At 42.8% G+C, this 25,095-nt stretch overlaps 1 protein-coding gene across 4 annotated transcripts in view; it reads left to right on the forward strand.

Annotated features, from left to right (window-relative positions):
* Positions 1 to 1,160: 1,160 nt before the first annotated feature.
* POLA1 (DNA polymerase alpha 1, catalytic subunit) overlaps positions 1,161 to 25,095 on the forward strand; it is a gene marked incomplete at both ends in the record, with an annotated part of 294,126 nt that continues 270,191 nt past the window's right edge. For 2 of the 4 annotated variants that reach the window (XM_079728268.1, XM_079728270.1), the window contains 10 exons: positions 1,161 to 1,203; positions 6,125 to 6,249; positions 8,672 to 8,768; positions 10,214 to 10,294; positions 17,610 to 17,725; positions 18,724 to 18,786; positions 19,653 to 19,745; positions 20,178 to 20,265; positions 20,558 to 20,759; positions 20,848 to 21,026. In XM_079728268.1, the coding sequence (XP_079584394.1) occupies positions 1,161 to 1,203; positions 6,125 to 6,249; positions 8,672 to 8,768; positions 10,214 to 10,294; positions 17,610 to 17,725; positions 18,724 to 18,786; positions 19,653 to 19,745; positions 20,178 to 20,265; positions 20,558 to 20,759; positions 20,848 to 21,026 (1,087 nt within the window). Of the gene's footprint in view, positions 1,204 to 6,124; positions 6,250 to 8,671; positions 8,769 to 10,213; positions 10,295 to 17,609; positions 17,726 to 18,723; positions 18,787 to 19,652; positions 19,746 to 20,177; positions 20,296 to 20,557; positions 20,760 to 20,847; positions 21,027 to 25,095 lie in introns of all 4 variants that reach the window. The other 2 variants (XM_079728267.1, XM_079728269.1) reach the window with 2 other exon arrangements.

Raw genomic sequence — 25,095 nt, forward strand, 5'->3', positions numbered from 1 at the left:
AGGGCTCAATTATCACAAAAGATTTGTCCATTGGTCAATAATTCATGTTGAATCACTTGAGGGCATGGATCTAACTTTGTTCTGGATGGGGTAGTGGGGGAGGGGGTGGAGGGGAGGGGTGGGGGGGCCCAAGAGCCTTGTGACTAGTGGGTTTGAGAAAAGTGTTCAGATGTATTGGCCTCAATGGTTAAATTCTACACAAATTGTAGAAAGAATTAACCATAGATGGTTAATTCTCATTCTAAGTTCTTGGTTTAAATAGTGCTCTCTAGTTAAGATATACATGTAGAAGTCTCTGGTTTTACTATTAAACAATAAATGAAAAAAAACAATATATGAGGTGCATACATTGCATGCATTGTACCAAACACGAGAATCTAATGCCCTTTTTATCTTTCATAACATTGACATTTTGCAGGAGTCCAGGCCAGATGTTTTATAGATTGTTCTACGTTTTGAACACATCTGATTGTTTCTTCATGGTTAGATTCAGGTTAAACATTATTTGCAAGAAGACTATATAGGTGATATTGTTCCTTTTTTCCAAGTGCACCACATCGGGAGGCCCCGTATTGGTGATGGTATTTTTGATCTTTTGGTTAACTTGGTGCATATATTGCAATACCATATATCACACAGCGACTGTATTCGTACTCAGAGAAGCAAAGTATCAGGCAAGACTCCGAGTGCGCAGCAGGAGGCAGTCGTTTTCCCAGGCTCCTGGGAAACCCGTTCAATCACGCCCACCCTACTGCCTCCCGCGCCTCTTTTCTCGGAAAATCAACTCTCAGAACCAGAAAGCTCCTACTCCAAGGGGCCCAAATCTTTTCCCATCAGCATGGGTGCGCCTGCGCAGCGAGTCTCCAGGAGGCTCTTTTCCAGCGCCCGACCGCTTTCTTTTTCTGCTCTCCACGGCCTCCCCCGCCGCTCGCTCTTTTCCCTCAGGGGTCATCACGGGGCGCCAAACGCGCGCCCGCGGGAAGGCCGGGGGCGCGGCGCGGCGCTGCGCGGCGCGGCGCGGCGCGGCGCGGCACGTCAGTGGCCTTCCGGGCGGAAGTCCGCAGCCTCCGGAGCTGCTGATTGGCTCTCTGGGTGGCGCCTGTGTCGGCCTCCGCGCCAGTTTCGGGCTGGTTGGCGCGGAATCGGAAGACTCCGGGACCATGGCGTCCGTGTACGGCGATGACTGCGAGCTGGGGGCGAGCGGTGAGAAATGACCCCGCGCGCGGGGTCCCCAGTTGGGAGTGCGGAGACTGTGGCATGATTTCGGGTGGTGGGGGCTCTGTTTTATTTTTTTCTTAGGTAGGCGCACGCCCGGGTTGACCCGCGGGTCTGTTTGGGCGCGGACCTCGGACGTCCAGGACTGGAACCTGTGAGGCCTCGGACAGGTCTTCTTTGCAGGGCTGTTGGGTCCTGGCAAACCCTAGCAACCCCCTGCGGGGCTTTTCGTTTGGGAGGCTGCCTCACCTCTGTCACTGCGGGTCTCCGCACTTGGCTGCCTTTCTTTTTATTTCTTTTGGTGACTCTCATCCCACGTGCTGGGCACACCTTCATAAGACTGGCCCCGGTGGGGCACAGTATTGGCCGAAAGTATTTCATTGCTCCCGCCCCAGGTGTCCGCTTGAGGGCTGGGACGGGACGGATGTGCGCCTTTCCCGTGATAGAAACTGCTGGGAAGATTGTTACACATTGTACCTAAGCAGGAAAGAAAGCTCTAAGTGCTATCACCTGAAGATACAAACGCGTTTTGTCTTTGTAGGTAATAGGTTTCTACTTTATGCATTAACAACTTTTTTTTCAAATTCTATGGAAAGTTCTTCAGGTACCGCACAGAAATAGTGTTCACAATCTAGTCATCTCAGGTGAAGCTTCTAAAAAAAAAGTATCAGTTCAGCAGCATTTCGGATGCCTTGTATATTACTCCGTTTTCAGTGGTAATATTCTATTTCCAAAAATAGAATACAAAAATGCAAATGGATTTGTCTGATTTCTGAGTTTTGAGCAGTGTGCAACTAAAGTGTGACTTCACTTCAGTGAACTTCCAACTTCAAATTAGGTGCTTCACTGTCCCAGCTCAAGCATCACATCTCCTGTCACTCAAATACATCACCATTAATGAGAACTTGCTTCCTAACCAGCTTCCTTTGCATTCACCTAGTCGTGAATCACAGATTTCAATTTGTTCTTCTAGCCTTTCGCTTTTTAAGACAATTTGTTTTGGAGAGCCAACTAGCCTGAATTACAGATGGGGTGTGGGATGTGAGTATGTGAACAGTCTTTGCAGCCCTCCATCAGTGATATGTCGCTAAGCCCTTTCTTCACCCTAAAAACTACGTTCTCTGTGAACACCAAGAAATCACTCTTTGGAGGACATCGTGCAATCTTGAGATCCCTCTTAAGTCATGGTGTTGATGAGTGGCTGGGGACTTGTGACTGGAATTTTTCCTTTGCAGCCGACTTGGAGAGATTGTTACCTGAAAGACTGTTGCAGGCTTGTGTGTGTCTGCCTCGTGGGGGGGGGGGTACTCCAGATGGTAATTTTGAACCAAATATTTAAACTTTGGTAACTGGATTTTTTTCATGCTTATTCTTTTTTTTTTTTTTTTTTGCTAACTTACCTACTTGAAGCATTGGAGACATATTCCATAAAGGAAAATTTAGGCCTTTTTTCTCCTTAAGTATTAGAAGATGGGGTGGCTGTGAAAAGTTGAAAGGTCTATAGCTGTTACTGTATATGGAAATGGATAGGGGAGAGTTTAATGATTAAAAAAAGCAGGTACAGTGGTTCATTCAGCAAATATTCATTATGTACCTACGAGTTATAGGCATTCTATCAGGCTCTGGTGTTACAGTGGTAGGTAAGCTGGACATGGTTTTTGTCTTCATGGGGTTGAGATGGTAAACATGTATGCAGTGCTATATTGGGGCTTCCCTGAGAAAACGGCTTTGCTTTATTTTTGTTTTCTAGAAGCTAGACCATGTTAGTGCTAAGTGTGGGGTGTTGGCATATGTGTGTGACTACCCTGCATCTGTACACACACACACACACACACACACACACACACACACACACACACATTAAGTGAGCTCCTGTATTGCTGAGTACAAAGTAAGCCAAGCATCTTCATTTAATCCTTAACAACTTTATGAAGCAGACATGATTATCCCCATTTCACATATGAGGACCCTGAGGCTCTGCATTAGAGTCCTTAGGTGTAGGCTACAGGAACTAACTCTAGTTGATTTAAACCGAAAAGGAATTTATCTGAAGGATATTGTGGTGTTCACAAACTCCGGAGAGCCAGTCGGGGGGCAGCTTAGCTAGGAACAGTGGTTAAAATCATGCCACAAAACTGGTCCATTGAGGAGCTTGTTGCCAACCATGGTCAAGTACTTGAAGTTAGAGCCTTCAAGTACCTTGGGACATTGCTGGCACTGTTGTTCCAGGTACTCAATCCTCCTGTAGCTGTTGCTACTTCTAGAATCTTCCATTAGCCGTCCCCCTTTCCTTGTCACACTAGCTTGTGATTTAAAGTCTGAGCAGGTGTTCATAATTGGAGGGTCTATTTTATATGCCCATGCCCTAGCTGCAAGGGCATAAGGGAGGGGGGACTTCACAGATTCTGATGCTGGGCAGCTTAGAAAACAACAAGACACCTGGTCACTGTAGCTCAGAGAGGTTAACTGGTTGTCTCATGTCACCCAGTTGTCTCATGTCACCCAGTAAGTGGCAGAGCCTGGTTGTGCCGCTTCTTCCTAATCTCCTGTTCTCCCACTCACTCTATGCTCTCATGTCCAGCTTACCTTCCACATTGACTTCCTCTCGGTTTCTGAATACACCTTGCATTTTCATCCCTTTGTAATTTGGCTCATGCCTTTTCCTTTGCTTGTGCCCCTTGTTACCCTGTACTCTGATAGTGAAATTCTACTCTTTCTGTGTTGGAAACCTCCCCTGTGAAGCCTTCTCTGATTTCCCAGGCAAAATTAATGGCTCTCTTTTCTACATTTCCTCAGTACTGGCTTCCTACCTCTAATATGGCACCATCTTTATATGATGGTGGGAGCCTCAGGTCTTTTTGCTTTCCTTGACTGGGAGCCCCTTGAGGACCGACAACTCTGTCCTATTTGTAATTGTACCCCAAACCCTTAGAGTGGCACATCGTTGCCTGTGGAATACGTCTTTTTGAAAACCTATGGATTTTGTCAGGATAATCTGACAAAGGAGTCAAGGGAGTCTTGAAGGGAATACACTGAGGCCACCTTTTCACTCTCAGTGGTCATGTTCCATAATCTCCAAAACCTTTTCGTGTAGGCCTGCTCACGATTTTTTGAAATCATTTGAGTGACACCCAAGATTTTGTGGCTGTCATCATTAAGTACCTGCATTCCTTAATGCCTTTCTGAAAATGGATTTAAAAGTCAAATGTGGAAGTCAAACAATAGGCTGAGATGTTATAAAGAGAGATTCCATTTCCAGAAAGCTAGAAAAAAAATTCTCTAATTATGCCTCACCTTTAAGATACAGTTTTCAAGTTTATTGCCTGCACTTGGTACATGTTCTGTAAATTGCATCTTCTATTTCACACACTTAGTCAAACAGCTGAATGTTGTTATGAATGTTCCAGGGGGGTTGGAGCTTTTAGGATGCCTGTTATCAATACTTCTCCTTTTCTGTGCTTATTACTTTTTATAAAATAATTAGCACCAAATACAATACAGTACTCAATTTCACAGGCATAGGTGGCAGTCGTGCTGAGCCTCAACTCATCGCTGGCAGGCGGCACTGTCTTGCTTGGCTTGGGTATTCATCAGCTGGTATATGAAAGTCTTCCTTCTGTGGATGAAATCTTTTCAGTACGTGTGTGAGGTGGTCAGTTTATGATGACCCAAAGTGTGAGTAATTCAAAAGTTGAATGACTGACCACTGAGGCTCTCTGGTACTTCAGTAATTTTCCACAAAACACATTTTAATCTTTGTAATCTTTCACCTCATCCTCTAATGTTGCAACCAACTGCATGAGGCCTGGAAATCATTGGTGGAATCAAGAATCTCCTCAGAGCCACCTTTGTTAAATTCTCCCAACCCCCAATTTATCCTTCCTTTGGAATTCCAGACACTTTATTTGTACCTCTGTTAGGGCATGTGTTACTTCTAAAAATTATTTTAGAGTTAGTTGCTACTTACAGGCATATCTCACTTTATTGTGCTTCACAGATACTGCATTTTTTTTTTTTTTTTACAAATTGAAGATTGTGGCATCCCTGCATTGGGCAAGTCTGTTGGTGCCATTTTCCCAGCAGCCTTTGCTTATTACTTCATGTCCCTGTGTTAACATTATTTTGGTAATTCTCACATTTCAAATTTTTCATTATTATATTTGTTATGGTGATCTGTAATCAGGGATCTTGGATGTTACTACAACTCACCGAAGGCTCAGATGATGGTTAGCGTTTTTACCAATAAAGTATTTTTAAAGACGTAATGCTTTTGCATACTTAATAGACTACAGTATAGTGTAAACATAACCCTTATATGCCCTGGGAAACCAAAAAAACAAAATTCGTGTGACTAACTTTATTGCGATATTCACTTTATGGGTCTTGGTCTGGAACTGAACCCACAGTATCTCCGAGGTCTGCCAGGTATCTCCCAGGTCAGATTGTAAATTCTGTGTCTGTGGGCCCTGTCTTTCTTATCTTTGTGTCTCTCAGAGCGCCTGGTACTTTGCAAAGAGCAGGTGCTCCTCAAATCCTTTCAAATGTTGATTAACAGAATACAAAATGAATTGTCCCTTTTTTTAACCACTTTAACGGCCTGCCATTTCCCTGGGAAAGGTTATGGACTAACGGCTGATCTCCCTTTAGTGTCTCCAGGGGATATCAGTTGAATTTGGAATTTTTCTTTTTTTGGAGGAAAAAAATAACAGTTGCTTCAGCTGGAAATTTCTGAAGAGCCACAGTAGCTGCGGATTCAGCCCTGAGCTTATGAATTATTTCCATTATAAAAAGAATCCATTTGTATAACATTAAACTTGTATATTACTATTGGCTAAAAACTGTTGCTTTGTTTTTGAGGGAAGATGGCTGACAATTTTGTACATCTCATGTAAATTTGGCTTCTTTTCAGCTGTGTCAGATTCAGGGAGTTTTGTAGCTTCCCGATCCCGGAGAGAGAAGAAATCAAAGAAAGGGCGACAGGAAGCTCTGGAAAGACTGAAAAGGGCTAAAGCTGGTGAGAAGTATAAATATGAAGTAAGTAACCATTTTTCTGGGCTTTTGCTCCTGTGCTTCATCTAATTCATAGCCTGCAGATAATTTTACGTCACCCTTGTCACTGATTAGAAATATGCATATATTTCAAGCTTCTTATAATAGTAATTTCTTAATATCAAACATATGGGCATGAGGTAGATTTACAGGTTATGGGAGACTACTCAACTCTTAAAGTTCCTATGAGGCACCTTACAGATGCTTTTAAAATTAGTAAGCACACTGCATCTGTGCTAAGTTCCATGGCTTCGTTGAGGGACCTTAGAGATGCTTTTACTTTACTCATAAGGTATTGAGCAGTCTAGCCGAGCACTGCTGCTCCTTGGAGAGAATTGTTGTTCCTAGTCTCATATGCAAGGGGAGCGCGGTAGGGACTTAGACCTTCCCTCTGCTGTGTCCTGTGTGTAGGATTGAATGTGATGCCCTTTTGGCTCTTTTCCTCTACCCACTGTCGATGCCCTGCAGGTAGAAAAGCAGAGTGGCTGCCATCTGCACAACATTGTCTAGCTTCACGTTGAGGGCACTCCCTGAGGATCTTCACTGCCTCAGGGCTGGAAAGTGATTAATATGAGAAAAGAATAATAACAACAACAATAGCAACGAATGCAGTTTTTCAGCTAACACTGTTCTAAGTGCTTTTACAAATATGTTCATTTATTTAATCCTTCCAATGCCGTATAAAGTTAGATACTATGATTAACAGCATTTCGCATGGGAGGTATCTGAGGTCACAGTGGCAGAGCCGTGATAGGAACACAGGCAGCCTGGCTTCAGAATGTGACTGTTTAGCCATGGCCTATTCTGTATTGGGCTAGTAAGCAAGTAGAAGAGGATTTTTGTCATTTGGCACCATTCATTCAAGTTAAGGAAGTCAACCAGATCATAAAGGGTTGCTAAAAGGATTACGGTAAAGCAAGAGTAAAGCATTTTTAATGTAGGTACTTCTATAAAGGAGTTCTGTGGGGCATTTCAGATGTTGACACAATGTGACTGATTTCCCATTAATCACTGATGTTAATGGCATGGCTCTAAGAGTTCAAGCTGAGCAGTAACAGTGTTTTTAGAGATTGGGTCAAAATGACTTTTTAACTCAAAATGGTTTTTAAAAATAGTTTTCCGGTGTCTTTTGATAGTATATAAATGAGTTGCTTAAACGAGAGACACAGCATGCATAATAGACTTAAGCCAACAAAGCTAACCTTGCCAGTTCCCTCTCCCCTCAAAAGGAAAGTTGGTCAGTACAGTCATTTTAATTAGACTAGTTTGTGTTTGGGTTGTCAAAAACCTTAATTTGGTAGGGCAGGTAATTTCTGTCACCAAATGATCAAAGGCCAGATCAGTGTTTGCCAGTGATCCCTGTCCAGTAGATTAAACCGGAGGTAAAACCTAAGCTTAATCCTGTAATTACTGTAAGCCCGGTAGGTGTGGCAGAAATCCAGTCAACTCTACCCATCAGGCTCTCAAAGCTCTGTGTCCAGGTGTTTTTTCCTAGAGTCTTAGCTCTTCAGATGGAGTTGGTCGTTTCCTCCAGTCCCCACTTGAAAAGGCAGAACTCTCAAGAGAAGGGGGAGTTTTTAATGAGGTATCTTTAAGTTCTTGCTAACCAGCCCACCAAATTCTCATCTGGGAGATGGGAGCCCGCCAGATTCTCACTGCAGTGGTGTGCATCTATGCTGTCTGTTGCTTTAACTGTGCTGAGGTGGTCTGCTCCGTTCAGGCCAGTAGTTTGTGGTGTTCTGGCCTTCTGGCGGTCAGGCAGCCCGTGTGATTGCAGGCCTTGCCATTCTCTCTGCACTTGCCCTCAGGTTTTAAGACCTGAAAATGGTGGGGAATCAGTGGTAATACAAATAGGGATCACTCAAAAACCATTCCTAGTGTACCCGTAGAATATAGTGTGTGTTTTGCTGATTTTTGGAGGGGGATGGATCGGGAAGATTTTCCTTTTGAATTACATTTGGTTGGTTGAACAGTTACTAAGATTATTGTCTATTTGTGGGACACCATCAGCTAGTGGAGAGGGAGGTGGCATGTCTTACAGGTTTGCCAAGTACAGGAGAAACCAGTCTCAAAATTACAAGTGACTAATCCCCAAAGCAGCTAATGAAGAATTGGCTATAATTCAGTTTGTTTTTTATGAAGTAGGTGAGTAATTGCTGGTGTGACAAGTGTATTATGCTAATGGAATCATTTAATATCTTATGTTAACACCCACCTAAACGGAATACTAAGTTAATCGATGTCTATTTAAGGAAACTCCTGCAGTGGTGTTGAATGCCAGAACTCAGGATTTGGTTGTAGCTACTCCTTCAGGCTGCCATTCCACTTTGAATTTGACAATTTTTTCATCAGGATTGTTTAACACTTTCACTCCGCTTGAAGCTTTCTCAAACTTGTACGATGGCAGGTAGAGGACTTCACAAGTGTTTATGAAGAAGTTGATGAGGAACAGTACTCGAAGCTGGTCCAGGCCCGCCAGGATGACGACTGGATCGTGGATGATGGTATGTGGGAAGAAACCGCCTGCCAGGCACTGTATCATTTGCTTTTCGTAGCTTCTCACTCGGTGGAGTTGCTGCTTTGCTTGTGCAGATGTAAGGCGCTAACTTAAGGTCATACCTTTGGTTTGGGTTTTCCTCAAATGCATGATTTGAGGGTGTGGAATCAGAACAATAGGAAGTTTATTGAGGGACATTTTGGAGAAGCCAGGCACATACCTCAGGCTATAGTATAAATCCTCCAGGAAATGACTAGGAATTGGAAGGAACCTGTGGGCTATCCCCATGTGATGGGGCGTAGGAAAACTCTATCTCACAGAATGGCTGTGAGGATTACAGGAGACTGTACTTGTGAAGAGTAGCTTCGGCAGGGGCCCCGGGCAGAGGCTGGTCCCCGTGTTCTTACAGCCCTTGTGGAAAGCTCGATGGTTCCTGTTTGTGGGACTTGACTTCTTGGGCGTGTCAGTGCTGACCGCGGAGCGGAGGGAGGGGGGGTGTAGACCGTGCATGCCACTATGTTTTTGTTCCTACTTCTGTAATGGAACTCAGCTATATTGCCAGCGTTCCAGGCTCAGTAGTTGTGGCGCACGGGCTTAGTTGCTCTGCGGCACGTGGGATCTTCCCACACCAGGGATCGAACTCGTGTCTTCTGCGTTGGCAGGCGGATTCTTAACCACTGCACCACCAGGGAAGCCCGACTTCTGGTGATCTTGATTCTTTTGCTCTTTATTCTTCTGGTAGAGTAGAAGTACTGTAAAGCATCCTACTGTGGCAAACTTTTTTTTTTTTTCCGGTACGCGGGCCTCTCACTGCTGTGGCCTCTCTCGTTGCGTAGCACAGGCTCCGGACGCGCAGGCTCAGCGGCCACGGCTCACGGGCCCAGCCGCTCCGCGGCATGTGGGATCCTCCCAGACCGGGGCACGAACCCGTGTCCCCTGCATCGGCAGGCGGACTCTCCATCACTGCGCCACCAGGGAAGCCCTGTGGCAAACTTTGATCCTATGGGCCAAATGATTACCTTAGTTCACCTAAATAGGCATAGTATACAGTTGATCCTTCAACAATATGGGTTTGAACTGCTTGGGTCCACTTGTATGTGGATATTTTTCAGTAGTAAATACTACAGTACTACATGGTCCGTGGTTGGTTGAATCCGCAGATTTGGAAGAACTGTGGATACTGATGGCTGACTGTAAGTTATGTGTGGATTAACCTCCAGGTTGTTCAAGGGTCAACTGTATATACTTTGATTTTGACTCAGAAAACCTGTGTGGGTGCTGTGTTTCATCTGACTTCTGGTTGAACAGGATTCTGCTGCATTTAAAAATGGCCTGGGCCAGGAGAACCTCTGAGTGGGTATAAAAGGGTTTTTTAAAATCTTTTTGTCATGGCTAAAATATTATTGGCCAATTTTAGAAATTTGATCCCGATATTAAATTTTGTTCCTGCAGATGGTATTGGCTATGTGGAGGATGGCCGAGAGATTTTTGATGATGACCTTGAAGATCATGCCCTTGATTCCCATGAGAAAGGTATCTGCATTGTGAGATACACAGAATTGTCTAAAATTTCAGATGACTTGGTACTTTGACACAGTTTCTTTAAGGACGAAGGACCTACCACAATTGTTTTTCAGTATAGAAAATGTTCTAATGTTGAAAGAAGCGTAGTTATGTAGAAAATTAAATACAAAAAGCGTAAACAACCAGGAAATGAGGTGTCATGTCTCTGTTATCCAAAGAGTTTGGTCTTACTTATTTTGGAACTTTTAGCCCGGTGGTCATTTTAGACTTGCTAATTTTGAGGGCTGCAAGAATTGATGTCTTTTCATTCCTACTTAGAATTTTAGCTCTTTGATAGAAGTACAGTACAATAACAAGGTTTAGAACTTCTGTCAACTTGCTTTGTTTAATTGAAATTTAAAATGATATGAATGTATGTGTCATATTTTCTTAGCTACACAGTCATTGGCAAAAAAATTTTTTTGAGTAAACAAGCCTGATTTAGTTCCTGTAAAATGAGAGGGGAAAATTCCCTTCAGTATTTGTTTTTTTGGTTTAGTTCATTATTACCACCAAGTGGTAGATCACTGGTCAGCACTCTGGCCCACTTACGGCCAGTTTGTTTATGGCCCACTTACGGCCGGTTTATTTTTGAACAGCTTTATTGAGACATAATTAACATACCATACAATTCCCCTATTTAAAGTGAACATTTCAGTGGCTTTCAGTATGGTTACAGTAGTACAGCCATCACCACAATCAATTTCATTACCCCAGAAGGAAATCATACCTGTTACTATATAGCTCTCAAGCTAAGAATGGCTTTTACATTTTTAAAGTGTGTGTAAAAAAAGAAAAGAAAAATTCAAAGAAGAATATGCAACAGCTTAAGAGACGTGTGTGGCCACAAAGCCTAAAATCTGTGCTCTCTTTACCCTTTGCAGAAAGTCTGCATCTTAATTTGTAGATTATTAACATTTTACGACATTTGTTTACTTTGTCCGTCTTCCCCTTTCCCAGACACATACATGCAGACTTGGTTTTTGGTGAATTTATTGAAGGTAAGTTGTAGACATGCTTCAGTGGTGATCTCCTAAGAACAAGGGTTCTTGTCTTTTTAGTCACAGTACCATTCTCAGGATATTATCTAAGATTTTGTCCATATTAAGATTTCCCCAGTTAGCCCAATAATGTCTTTTATAACTGTTTTGAAAAATGCAGTGTCCACTTGGCTTTTCATGTCTCTTTAGTCTTATTTAATGTAGAGGAGCACCATCCCTCCTTCCTCCCCCTCTGGCCCAGTGTCTTTCATGACATGGACATTTTTAAAGGGACCGGGGAATTCCCTGGGGGTCCAGTGGTTAGGACTCCGTGCTTTCACTGCCGAGGGTGTGGGTTCGATCCCTGGTCAGGGAACTAAGATCCTGGCAAGCCGTGTTGTGTGGCCAAAAAAAAAGACCAGGCTGGTTGCTTTGTTGAATGTCCCACAACCTGGGATTTGCCTGATTGTTTTTTTGTGCTTAGAGTCAGGTTAAATATTTTGACAAAAATAAAATTTAGTTGAACTTGTGTCCTTGCCACTCATATCAGGGACACATAACGTCACTTTGTCCCATTACTGGTGAAAAGAAGTTTGATCTCTTGGTTTAAGATAATGTTTGTCAGATCTCTTCCTTGTGAAGCTACCTTTCCACCTTTGTAATTAATGGAAATAGGAGTGATAATTTGAAACAGTGTGTGTATATCCCTTTTTCCCACCAACTTTTACCCAGTGCTTTCAGCCTTTACTGATGATCCTTACCCGTTTTTTTTTTTTGGCCATGCCGTGCAGCTTGTGGGATCTTAGTTTCCCAACCAGTGATTGAACCCGGCCCGGCAGTGAGAGCGCCGAGTCCTAACCACTGGACTGCCAGGGAATTCCCCTTACTCTCCTTTTTTAAATTAGCATTTCAAACGCATGGATTTAAATAAAAGTGCTGTTACAGTTCAGTATCCATTATCATCGTTTTCCTGTTTGATGTGGAAATTACCACAAATTTGGCAGTGGGAGACCCTTTGAGCTGGCTCTTCTGTCCTTTGGACATGGTCTCATCAGTCTTTGAGCATTTCCTTGCTTTCTGGGCCAACAAGATGTTCCAGGTTCTCCTTGGGTGATTCCTGTCCTAGACCTGGAATCAACCATTTCTCCCAAGAATCATGGTTCCTTTTAGTAGAGAATGGTAGCAGATCTGGGGGAGGGATGTGCTCATTGCTACTGGGATGCAATGGTTTCTAGGCCCTTTCAGTGAACAGAGCTAGGAGATTATATATACATGTATGCTGTGAATTCATACTGATACATTCGATTCAAGTGTAAAACCACAGGGTACTTCATTTTCCCAATCTATAGTTGTATTTAGCTTCACCCTCAGGGAAAACCTTGTCTTCTAAAATATACTCAGAATAATTTTGGGAATTTTAGAAGTACTAAACCCATACCTCTAGCAACAACCCTTCTAAGTAAAGATTATAATTTCTTTGCAGTTTAAAAAAATTTTTTTTGGCCACACTGCACGGTATGGGGAACTTCCCCCACCAGGGATTGAACCCGTGCCCCCTGCAGTGGAGTCACGGAGTCTTAACCACTGGACCACCAGGGAAGTCCTCTTTGCAGTTTTATTTGTTCTTGGCATATATCCTACTGAGGGTGTATGGTGACGGTATTGTGTTTAGAAGCTATATGAAGTAATTTTTTTCTGTGTGCTGTAGTATCAGTTTACTACACAGGTTCATTTGTTTTTGATTTTATTTGAATTTAGGCTTTTAAAAATATCCTTTTTTTCCCTTTTGTTTTAATTTTAGTTTTTGACTATTGTAAAACATTTTTATGGCTTAAAAATCAAAATGATATTCAAGAAATAGACTAGATAACTTTTACTCTCACCTCTATGCTTTCTACTTCATTTCTCCCCGTCTCCATAGGTAACCATTTTTATTAGTTTCTAATTATCCTTCCTGTGTTCCCTTTTACAAAAAAATAAGGTTGTATATGTTTTTTTCATGTGGGATGTTATTTGTTCATTCATTAGTTAAATTATGTGGATCATCTTCCTGGTTTCTGCCAACCTGTGTCATGTAGGAACGCTACACACTGGTACTGACCATTAGATAGTAGTGTGGCTAATTGTGTTATTCCTACTTTTTATGAGTCCATGAAGAAGAGGATGAAGTGAGCCCATGTGATTTTTCACCTCCCTGAAGTGAGGAGGTTTGTGTTAGTTTCTGGCGTTGTTGTTAATTATATCATCTTGAATGAGTCCCATCACCTATCTGGACATTAGTTTTGTCAGCTGTAAATTAGGAGATTGGACTAGACAGGGAGGTTCTCGAGGAAAGGACCCACGTCCTGATCACCTCAGTGCTGATCACAATAGCAAGTGCAAAGAAAATGTGCAGCATTTATTGAATAAATGAACCATCTCTGTATCTGTAATCATTATGTTATCGTTTCCCACTAATACGTCAGTGGAGAGAATGACTTGACATTCTGAAGGAGAACTAGTCTTAGAAATCTATTCCATGCTTTGTCACCATTTACCCACAAGTCGCTGCTGTTTCAGTGTCCTTCCCAAGGAGCCCAGTAAGGTCCCAAGGTCTTCAGAATGGAAATGGAATTCCGCATCCACTTTAAACACTTAGAAGAAATCGTAGAGTTTTGCCTGGGAGTAAAAGGTCAACTCTTTTTGGTGTAGATCCAGTCCCTGGCATGTTGTTTTCAAACAGAGACAGAAGAACATCAAATAAATCCCAATGAAGAAAAATCAGTGGGAAAACGAATAAAACAAATCAAATTGGGGACTTCCCTGGCGGTCCAGTTGTTAAGACTCCATGCTTCCATTTCAGGGGGCATGGGTTCGATCCCTACTCGGGGAACTAAGATCTAAGATCCCACATGTTGCGTGGCGTGGCCAAAAAAAAAAAAAAAAAACGGAAAGAAAGGAAAAAAAACAAAACAGAAGCCCTAAAATTGAGGAAGAATTTCATCTCAAATGTTGACTCCTGTTCTTTCTCTGTTTCCTGTTGTCCTGTCTAATTCCTGCTAACCTACAATGGTGAGATGAAAGCCCCTTGGTGAAGCCTTCCTTGCTAGTCAAACCTCTGTTGACGTTCTCTTTTGATACTCTTTATTAGGACCTGAATTTTGTTTACTAAACATTTTGACCATTGCCTATATTCTCTTTTCAAACTGCTCCAAATGATCTCTTTAAAAAATTAAATTCCCGTCTTATGTTTTTCACAAATGTGCTACAAATCTTTTCATAGTCTTAGGCACATGAAAAGTACATAACAGAAAATTTATCATCTGTGACATTTAGTGCATTAACGGTGTTTGCAGCCATGACCATTATCTAGTTGCAGAACATTCTTTCACCCCAGATGGAAACCCATTAAGCAGTCATTCCCCAGTCTTCCTTCCCTCAGCCCCTGGCAACTGCTAATCGCTTTCTGTCTCTGGATTTCCTATTTTGAATATTTCATACAGTTGGAATCATGCAATTATGTGAACATTTGTGTCTGACCTGTTTCATTTAGCATAGTGTTTTCAAGGTTCATTCATGTTGTAGCATGAATCAGTACTTCATTCCTTTTTAGGGCTGAATACTATTAGATTGCAAGGATAGACCACATTTTGTTTATTCATTTATTAGTTGTAGTGCATTTGGGTTGTTTCCATCTTTTGGTTATTGTGACCAGTGCTGCTATGAACTTTTGTGTACCAGTTTTTGTTTGAACGCTTGTTTTTAATTCTTTTGGGCATATGCTGAGGAATGGAATTATGTGTATGTATTTTTATTTCCTTTCTTACACAAAGGATATTTTCTATAGACACTTTTGTACTTGGCATTTTTTCACTTAAGAAGATATCCTAAATCAACTATACTTCAATTTAAAAAGGAAAACAAAAAAGAAATAAAACTGTATTGATAATGCAGAAAAAAATGAAAATTCTGAAATGTTAAAAAAAAAAAAAAAGATAGCCTGAAAATCACTGCATACCAGCACATAGAGGGCTTTCTTTCTTGCTCATTTCTATATAGCTGCATAGTATTCCATTGTATGGATGTACCAGGGTTTATTCATGTGGTTTTCTTGAATGAACATTTAGATTTTCAGTAATTAGCTCTTGCAGATAATACCACATTGAATAACTGTGCATATGGTATTTTCCTCAGGGAAAATTCCTAGAGGTGGGATTGCTGGCTCAGAGAGTACATGCACATGAAGTTTCATGAGATATTGCCAAATTCTTCTCCATTGGAGTTGTCCCATTTTACACTCCCATGAACAACATTTGAGTGTCCATTTGGACACCATGGTCTCACCAACAGAATGTGGTGAGAATGTGTTGTCAAGCTTTCGAATTTTTGCCACTCTGATATGCAAGAAATGACATCTTGGTGTGGTTTTCATCTGCATTTCTTTTACGTATGAAGTTGGGTATCTTTTCATAAAACTTAATAGCTGTTTATATATTTTATTTTATTTTTTTGGCTGCGTTGGGTCTTCGTTGCTGCACGCGGGCTGTTCTCTAGTTGCAGTGAGCGGGGGCTACTCTTCATTGCAGTGCGTGGGCTTCTCATTGCAGTGGCTTCTCTTTTTGTGTAGCACGGGCTCTAGGCGCGCAGGCTTCAGTAGTTGTGGCATGCGGGCTCTAGAGCATAGGCTCAGTAGTTGTGGTGCACGGGCTTAGTTGCTCCACGGCATGTGGGATCTTCCTGGACCAGGACTCAAACCCGAGTCCCCTGCATTGTCAGGCAGATTCTTAACCGCTGCACCACCAGAGAAGCCCTATATATTTTTTTTAATGTGAACCATATGTTAGTATTTATTGCCCACATTCCCTTTGGGTTTTTGGCCTTTTTTTTTCTGGCCATATCATGCGGTTTGTGGGATCTTAAGTTCCCTGACCAGGGGATCGAACCTGGGTCCCTGCAGTGGAAACGTGGAGTCCTAACCAATGGACTGCCAGGGAATTCCACTGGCCTTTTTTTTTAGTATCAGTGAAATTGGTTTTTTCTCTGCAAAACATATTGCAAAATTTTTCTTCTGTTTTGTCTTTATACCTGTTTCTGATATAATTGCATCTATCGATCCTTTTTTATTTTCTTGCAGATGGATTTTGAATCATAGATAGAAAGACTTTCCCTACATCCAGGTTACAAGGAATTTGCCTTTTTTATTAAAGTACTTGTATAATTTCATTTTTAAAATTTTGACCTGTGATCTGCTTGGTGTTTATACCGATTTACTTCTTTACAAATGGGTAGCCAACACTAATTATTAAAAAGTCCAGGGGCTTCCCTGGTGGCGCAGTGCTTGAGATTCCGCCTGCCGATGCAGGGGACAAAGGTTCGTGCCCCGGTCCGGAAGGATCCCACATGCCGCGGAGCGGCTGGGCCCGTGAGCCATGGCCGCTAAGCCTGCGCATCCGGAGCCTGTGCTCCGCAACAGGAGAGGCCACAACAGTGAGAGGCCCGCGTACTGCAAAAAAAAAAAAAAAAATTTCCCCAGTAATATGAGATGTTACCTTTGTTTTATGCTAAATTTCCATAAGTAATTTGGTCTTTATCTAGACTCCATATTCTGTTTCATCTGATCTGTGTATTCATATGCCACTACCACACTATGTTAACTATTCATTCTAGGTCTTTTGTAGGTGGAGGCTGCTCTGGGATGAGTCAGAAGGCGAGAGTAAAATTGACAGTAGTAGAGGAGTTTGCAGGTGGTTTCCACATGCCTGGAAGAGAAAACATATGGCACAAGTTGTTCTTTATGGAACAAATGTCTCCGTGCTGTTTAGTGTTGCTAGGACATGCGTTCCTCATAAAATGGAAACTAGGATGCTACAGTATCGTAACTGGTGATCTTGTTTTTTCGTAGTTCAGTTTTCCTGTCAGAGTCAGTATCACACTAAAATGATCTCATGAAGACTGAAAACCTAATCCCCTGGTACCAGATGAGCTTGATCTTTTTATTTCTATGGGGAAAAAAAAACCCACCCACCTTTTAAAAAGCTTTTTATTTACATTAACAGTAGCAATTAAACAGTCCCACTTAACTCATCCTGATATTTGGCTGGCATTTCATCAGTTTCTGTAGTAACATTTAGTCAAGTTGTCCTGAATTCAGCTCATTTTAAAGATTCTTTCCTGTGTACCTTGCATAAAGTCTCATAGTTTTGTATTTTGAATTTTTAACATTTTTCTTGTCACAGTCTCATATACAGAGGGCAGGTGACTGGGCTTTTGGTTTTCCATTTTGATTTTTGCTGGTGCGTGTTTCTAAAGAAATTTTCTTCCAACAGGAAAAAATGATAAAGCATGCAGCAAAGACAAGAGGAATGTCAAGAAGGCCATGGTGGCAAAACCGAAAAATATCAAGTCAATGTTCATTGCCAGTGCTGGGAGGAAAACCGCAGATGTGCGTCTCATGGTTTTCTTATATTTGCCTCTTCCTTTGTGAAGCGAAGAGTCCTGTTTCTTCATAGTTCACCTTTCCTGTCAGATTCCCCATAGCTCTAAACAGATGATTTTATGAAGGCTGCTAGGCTAATCCCCTGGTTCTAGATGAGTTGGTCTTTTTTTTTTTTTTTTTTTTTTTTTTTTTGCAGTACGCGGGCCTCTCACTGTTGTGGCGTCTCCTGTTGCGGAGCACAGGCTCCGGACGCGCAGGCTCGGTGGCCATGGCTCACGGGCCCAGCTGTTCTGCGGCATGTGGGATCTTCCCAGACCAGGGCACGAACCCGCGTCCCCTGCATCGGCAGGCGGACTCTCAACCACTGTGCCACCAGGGAAGCCCTGAGCTTGGTCTTTGATCTTTGATTATATTTAATGTTTGATTATACAGTTAATAGGTGGTCAGTATGTTTTTTTTAATGTTGCTTTTATTTTTATTTTATTTTATTTTTTAATTTTTTTGGCCACGCCGCGTGGCTTGTGGGATCTTTGTTCCCTGACCAGGGATTGAACCCGGACCCACGGCAGTGAAAGTGCTGAGTCCTAACCACCGGACTGCCAGGGAAGTCCCAATATGTTTGAACTCAAATATTTGAGTAATGTTTTCCCAATCTCAGTCACTAAGTTGGATGTAGATTTCTAGGTGAATTGAGGCACCTCAGTGGTTGTGGCTTGGAGATAGAAGAGAAAACTAAACCAGAAAGCTGCACTGACAGTGAGTGTGTTTATTTTGGTGATTAGCAGGAGGATTATGGAATGAAGCTGAAAATTGAGGGTGGGGGCTCGGGGTGTAGGAGTTATGTTTAGGCCCGTGGTGGTTAAGATCTGTGAATAGTAGAGAAGCCCTCAGAGTTAGAAGAGACAAGGACTGACTGGCTGGGTTCTTCCTTCCACTTACATGGGGTCTGGGTGGAAATATGAAGGGCAGGGCTTTCTCATTCTCCCTGCCTTTATTATTTCCAGAAAGCTGTTGACTTGTCCAAGGATGATCTGCTAGGTGATATTCTACAGGATTTGAACACTGAGGTAAGTGAATCTCCAGGAGTTGTCAAATATTCAGGAGACATGGGCTGAAGAAACAATTCAGTAATTTTACAAAACAGACTATTGCTAGAATGCAAAACAGAAAATTCAGTGACAACACCACCACCAAAAAACAAAACAAAAGAAAACAAACCCCAAAACCAAAACAAAGCCCTTCAAATTGGTTTCTTTTCACCATTTTAGGTGAGTAGTTTCTAGCTACTCTAGGCTCTGTGATTGTGTAGGTTGGGCTGTGTGGGGCTGTGTTTGAAGTAGTAAGAATCCACACGAGTCAGTTCTGGGAAGGCACACTGCTTGCGCTCAGTTGCTGCCGTGTATGTTCCCGAAATGGATTGAAGCCTGTCAGTCTGCACAGTTAGGCGTGAGATCCTCGTCTTGAATTCCGAGTGGGGTTGAGGGAAGAGTCAGTGAGCTGTCCCTGATAGAACTCAGTCAGGTTCATCTGTACTGGAATTTGCAACTGGGCTGTTTCACAGCAAGACTAAGCTCTCATTTAGAGATGTGCTTCTTTCTAAGTGACCCTTGATTAAAATGACTTATACCTACACTGTGTAGTTTGAGCTTGACAGTTTTTAAATGTAATATTCTGGAAGGGTAAGGGAGAAGTATGTTAAGTTTTAAAGAGAAAAAATTGATGAGGGGTGGATTCAATATCTATTCTGGTTTTCTAGTGAGTCTGTGGTATTGTTGCTATAGTAACCTCACTGCATGAACATAGATCTGTGGGGGGAGCAGGGAAGGAAAAAAGTGCTTTGCTCATTGGGCTTCACTGGGGGAAGAAACGTACTTTTTGTGTCTTATGGTAAACCAAGCATGGCAGTGAATGTCTGTCTTTCCCCTCCTTTTAGACACCTCAAATAACTCCACCACCTGTAATAATACCGAAGAAGAAAGGATCCAGTGGAGCTTCACTGAATCCTTTCTCTGTACACACCCCCAAGGTATAGTGTGTGGAAATACCTTCAATCTTGATTTATATTATTGCTTAAAACTTATTTTGTTGCTTTTCTGTTTGAGCGAAATGCCTTTGAATTTGTTCTTGCTTTTGTTTTAAATTAGGACTCCTGTTTCATATTATATAGTTTCATATATTTTAAAAATAGCATGTGCCTGTTTTTTTCATAGTAAATTTTGTAGTAACTAGTACGTGTTTATTATAGGTATTACAGCTGTGCTAGATGCAGTAATTTTCCTTCTGGAAGCAAGTGTGTTTTCTTGTAAACCTAGGTAACAGTAAAATAATTGAAGATGTTACATTAATAAAACAAAATCGTTTTATAAATGGGAACTGTCATTATCTCTGGTCAGGGTAGGACAGATGCGTATTTTTAGTATGCAGGTCTAACTGACTAAACATTTAAAAACATTGACAGGCAGCTCCTTCAGGAAAAACCACTTCCCCGGTCTCAAGGAAGCAGCCTTCATTAACCCCTGCTCCTCTTAAATGTGCTGGATTTGCTGGTAAGTCTGCTGTCAAGCAGAATTGCAAGGGTGTGAAGCAGTTGCAAAGTGCTGTCAAAAGATGGAGGCCCCGTGAAGGAGGAAGTGGGGGGATTTTGAAGGGCTTGCAATAGCCAGTTTCAGCGTGAAAGGTTTGAATTCATAGCAGGAAAAGTTGAAAACATCCAATTTGGAGATTGAAGAGAAATGCAAATAGCATGTGGGCAAGGGGTAGGCTGCCGTTGCAGCGTAGGGGAAGCTTTTGTGCTCCCTGGCAGCGGCACATGATGGGATTGTGTGATGCTGCCCTCAGGAGAGCCGGAGCCGGCGTTGTGTACAGTTGACAAGGAGGAGTCAGGGGCAATGGATTTTGAAGATGGCGACTTTGATGAGCCCATGGAAACGGAGGAGGTGGATGTGGAGCCTGTGGGTGCCAAGACCTCCGACCAAGAGAGGGAGCCAGCAGAGGGGACGAAACATGAGGCAGATCCTGGGAAAGGGACCATATCCTACTCGTAAGAGCATTTTATGACTTTTCTGACAAGTAGTGCTACAATTATCCCGTCGGATTTTGAAAGGATTTTGAAAATGTGATTTTTGCAGAGCAAGTTTTCTCCCAGATGTCTCTTCTTGGGACATTGATCAGGAAGATGACAGCAGTTTCTCAGCCCTGGAAGTTCAAGTGGATTCCAGTCACCTCCCACTGGTAAAAGGGGCAGATGAGGAACAAGTATTTCAGTTTTATTGGCTGGATGCTTATGAAGATCCGTACAGCCAACCAGGTAATCATACAGTTACATACGGTACGTGGATGTCTTTAATATGGAATAGCGCCTTTCCCTGAAGTGTTTTAGTGATTGTAATTGGAACAGGCTCTGCCCTCATGTACGTACATAGTAAGAGAGCAACACTCACTCACTGTAAAGTGGGTGAGTCACCTGGATGGAGAGGAGTTGTGGTGTGACTAGTCCTTACAGGCGCTTATCCTGAAAACCAGTTATATGTGGTTTTGCAGTGTGTGCTTGTATTATAGTTCACCGTCGATGTATCTGAACGTATTGGAATGCACTTTACTTAAAGTGGAATCAGTCTTTAATTTGTTCCTTCAGCAATTTGAACACCTGCCGTGTGCCAGGCACTAAGATGGGGTGAACAAGCTGGGCAAATTCCCTGTCCTGGTGGAGCTAATGTTCTAGTGGGGTGGGAGAGATAGGCAATAAATAAGGTAAGTTAATGAATGGTGTAAAGGCAGTTAGTTGGGGGATGGCCGGGGAAGGCCTGTCTGAGGAAATGGCCGTTGGGCTGAGATTTGAGGCACATTCAGAGCCGAGGAGAGAGTATTTCAGCCTGAGGAACCCGTAAGTGCAGAGGCCTGGGGAGAGAAAGGAGGGGGCCTGCATGGTTGTAGCAGAGTAATCAAGCGAAAAGACTGGCTGAAAGTCAGGTCGGAGAGAAGGCAAAGGCCGGATGATAAAGGACCTTAAAAGCCGTATTAAGGAGTTGAGGTCTTACTCTAGGAGCAGTGGAGGACTTTCAGTGCGGGGTGCAGGGGTGAGGGGGTCGAGTGCACCCATGGTTGGGTTTACGTTTTAACGGGAACCCTCTGGTTTATGCGGAGAAAAGTCTGTGTGTGTGTGTGTGCGTGTGTGCGTGCGCGCGCGCCCAGGGCTGGAGTCGGGGAGTGTGGAAGCCCTGGAGATCAGTCCGTCCATGGCAGGTGTGCCTGTAACATGTACTTTGACATGAACTCGTTGGCGGATGGATGGATGGATGGATGTGGGGGGTTAACGGAAAGGAGGGATCCAGGCTAATTCCCAGGTCCTCCTCCGAATGAGCTGATACTACGAATTCTGACTCACAAAGAGCCAGGAGGCTCTCGTTTCCTTCTGTGCTCCTTTGAGCACTTCTTCACTATGGGGCTGGGCAGGATAGGGCATGTCAGATTCATAAAAAATACACTATACACCCTTAAACAGTTGCCTTTATTCAGATCCGTTTCTGGATGTAAGGGTAGCTACAAACTGAATTTTTTCAAAGTGATTTCCTGGAGTCTGAGTATTAACCATCAGAGCGGGGGCAGCAGCATTAATATGCTCCGCTTACCAAAGAGTTGAAACTCCTGCGGAGCCGCTTGAGTAGCAAACTGCCATGGGTTCATTGCTGAGGTAAAGATGTAAGCCGTCTTAGAAATGGTATCTCATCTACCTGAGCTAGGGCAAGATGATCTGGTTAGACCCTCTCGCCTCTGTGCCTGCTTTGTAACTCGCTGGTGCAAGGTGGGCCAGCAAGTGTGATTTCATGAGGCTTTGCAAATTAAACCCAGGGCAGCCCCATCGTACAGCTTCAGGGGACACCATTTTCACGTGTGTGTCGTGTACCTCCCAGCACAGCAACATGGCTGGTGCTCACTGGACTTGGGTGACGTGGCGGGCCTGCCCATCCTGGTGCCACTCCCTGTGCTTTGCTGTATCTGCTCCAGGCTGGCTTTTATTCCCTGACTTGATTAATGGTCCCATGAAAACCAGAAACCTGGGAGCCAGCCTTGAGTCCCCCCTTCCCTCACTTCCCTCACCAAGTCTTATTAGTTTTCTCCTTCTAAACTAGACAAGCTGTCTTCTCTCTCTCCTCGCAACTCCCACCCTTGAGCCCTTCCTGCTACTGAACCCAGCCTCCTAACTGATCCCTCAGCTGTCATCCTCCACTCTGCAGCCTGAGTGATTGCTCAGGACGTCATTTCCTCGTTAGAGAAAATCCGCAGTGGCTGCTGCCTGCGACTTACAGTCCAAGTTACTTAGCAAGGCTTCTGTTGCCTGCTGTGTAGGACTTTTGTGTCCTAGAAATAGTTTGCTGTATGTACCTACTGCTCTTTATACCATATCCTTTTACTCACTGTATTTGTCTGCCTACAATGACCTCACCTGGCTCAGCCCCAGTGTGGTCTCCCAAAATTTCCTAATCCTCCAAACTGGCCTAAGAGCCCTTTCTGTGACCCCCATCGAACCCTTTGCAGCATTTGTCATATTATTTTGAAAAGATCTGCTTCTGTGTTGTCTTTTCCCCCAAAGCCTTTAAACTCCTGGAGGGCTGGGACCTTTTATTTCCAGCATCTAGGATGATGCCAGTTACATAGTAGATGTTCAGTAAATGTTCATTGAAATAAATTGCACAGCGACAGTCCTGTAGATGCACAGGAAAGGTTTCAGAGAATCAGCATTGCATTCGCTGTTATTACCAAGTCTGCCTCTTGAAGCCTTGTAGCATTGTGCATTAAGAATGGCTAACACAAAAGTGGATGGTCTTCCTCCCATAAATCCACATATAAAGCATCAGATTGCTGGTGTCAGTTGCCAAAAATTAGAACCTTAGGAAACAACCCTCTCTCGTTCCTGTGTGCAAATGAGTTTATTTCTTCTATTATTGCTTACTGGTTGATACTCTTAGTAAAAAACAGCATCATTTTGCAGGGCAGGGGTCTAGAGCTGTGCTGTCTACTGTGGTAGCCACTGGCCACATGCAACTCTTTAAGTTTAAATTAATTAAAATGAAATAAAATTTAAAGTTCAGCTTCTCAGCCACTAGTCACGTTTCAAGTGCTCAGTAGCCACATGTGTCTAGTAGCTACCCTATCCATGGATAGCACAGATAGGGAAGAATTCTGTCATCACAGAAATTTCTGTTGACTAGTGTTGATCTATAGTAATGGATGTTGTAGGTTAAGATTGAAGCACGTTGAAACACAGCTATATTTGCAAAGCAACCGATTTATGGTATATATTGTTGAATTCTGGTACTGACCATAGTCATGGATGGGCCTTTTAAACCACTATTGGGAAATATTTTGCAGTTGAAAGAGGTACCAGTCTGTTACTGGCCTGTCTTCTGATTGCTAGGGTAAAAGGGAGTTTCTAGTGCTGGAAAAGGCCTCAGAGACCATCATCTCTAGTTACTCACTTAAAGCAGAGGAAGCTGGGGCTCCAAAAGATAAAGTGGTCAGCTCCTCAGTGGCAGAGTTCAGGGCTTCTCACTCGCAGTCCACTCTGCTGTTCCGTGGTACTTCTGAAGTTGTGTCCTCTGTGATTGATGCCAACGGGTTAAATAAGATGGCTTAAAAAAAAAGAGTCCTATAATCTCAGAGGGTTGAACAGTTTCATCGTGATAGCAGGTAATGATCACTGAGCCTTGGTGAAATCAATGTTGCTAATAAAAACGAAGTACTCCTAAAGACCCTGTTATTGTTTCTCACTTTCTTACAGATTCTAAGTAAGTCAGTTGTTGCTGAATGCTCCATAATTATGAAAAGAATCTTACTCTTTGCATATGGGAAGATATCCTGTCTTCATTATGACTTTTTCAAGGTTGAATAATCCTGACTGCACCTGGTTTCAGCTAGTAACTTTAAGGGGAATGTAATCTTTGTTTACCATGATCTTTTTTGTGGCAAACGAGGCATAAGCAGTGTCAAATGTGTTGCATGAAATGTGATATTAGTATGACTGTAAAATGAGCTATTTGAATCTTTGAATCCAATATTAGGGTCTTTATTTTTCTTTGCATGGAATTTTGGTTTTTCGTCTCTAACTGTTGTGAGGATGACTTTTAATTTTCTGAGCTACTGTGACTTTTTTCGTTTTTAATCATCCCCACAGTCCTCCCTCCCCTCTCCCCTGTCTCCCCCCTCCGCCTCTTGTACCCCAGCTGAAAATTACACAACTCTTGTAAGAATTTTAATCATCTGCAGAAATGAAAATTCTTAGATAGTCTTATTTCTACTAGAACGAGTGACAGAAGGAAGTACTGATGAGCTATCTTGTGAAACTGGAGTAATTGGCCTTGTGAACAGTAGCCTTTGCA

This window comes from Hyperoodon ampullatus (assembly GCF_949752795.1).
Source record: "Hyperoodon ampullatus genome assembly, chromosome: X".
Lineage (NCBI taxonomy): Eukaryota > Metazoa > Chordata > Mammalia > Artiodactyla > Ziphiidae > Hyperoodon > Hyperoodon ampullatus.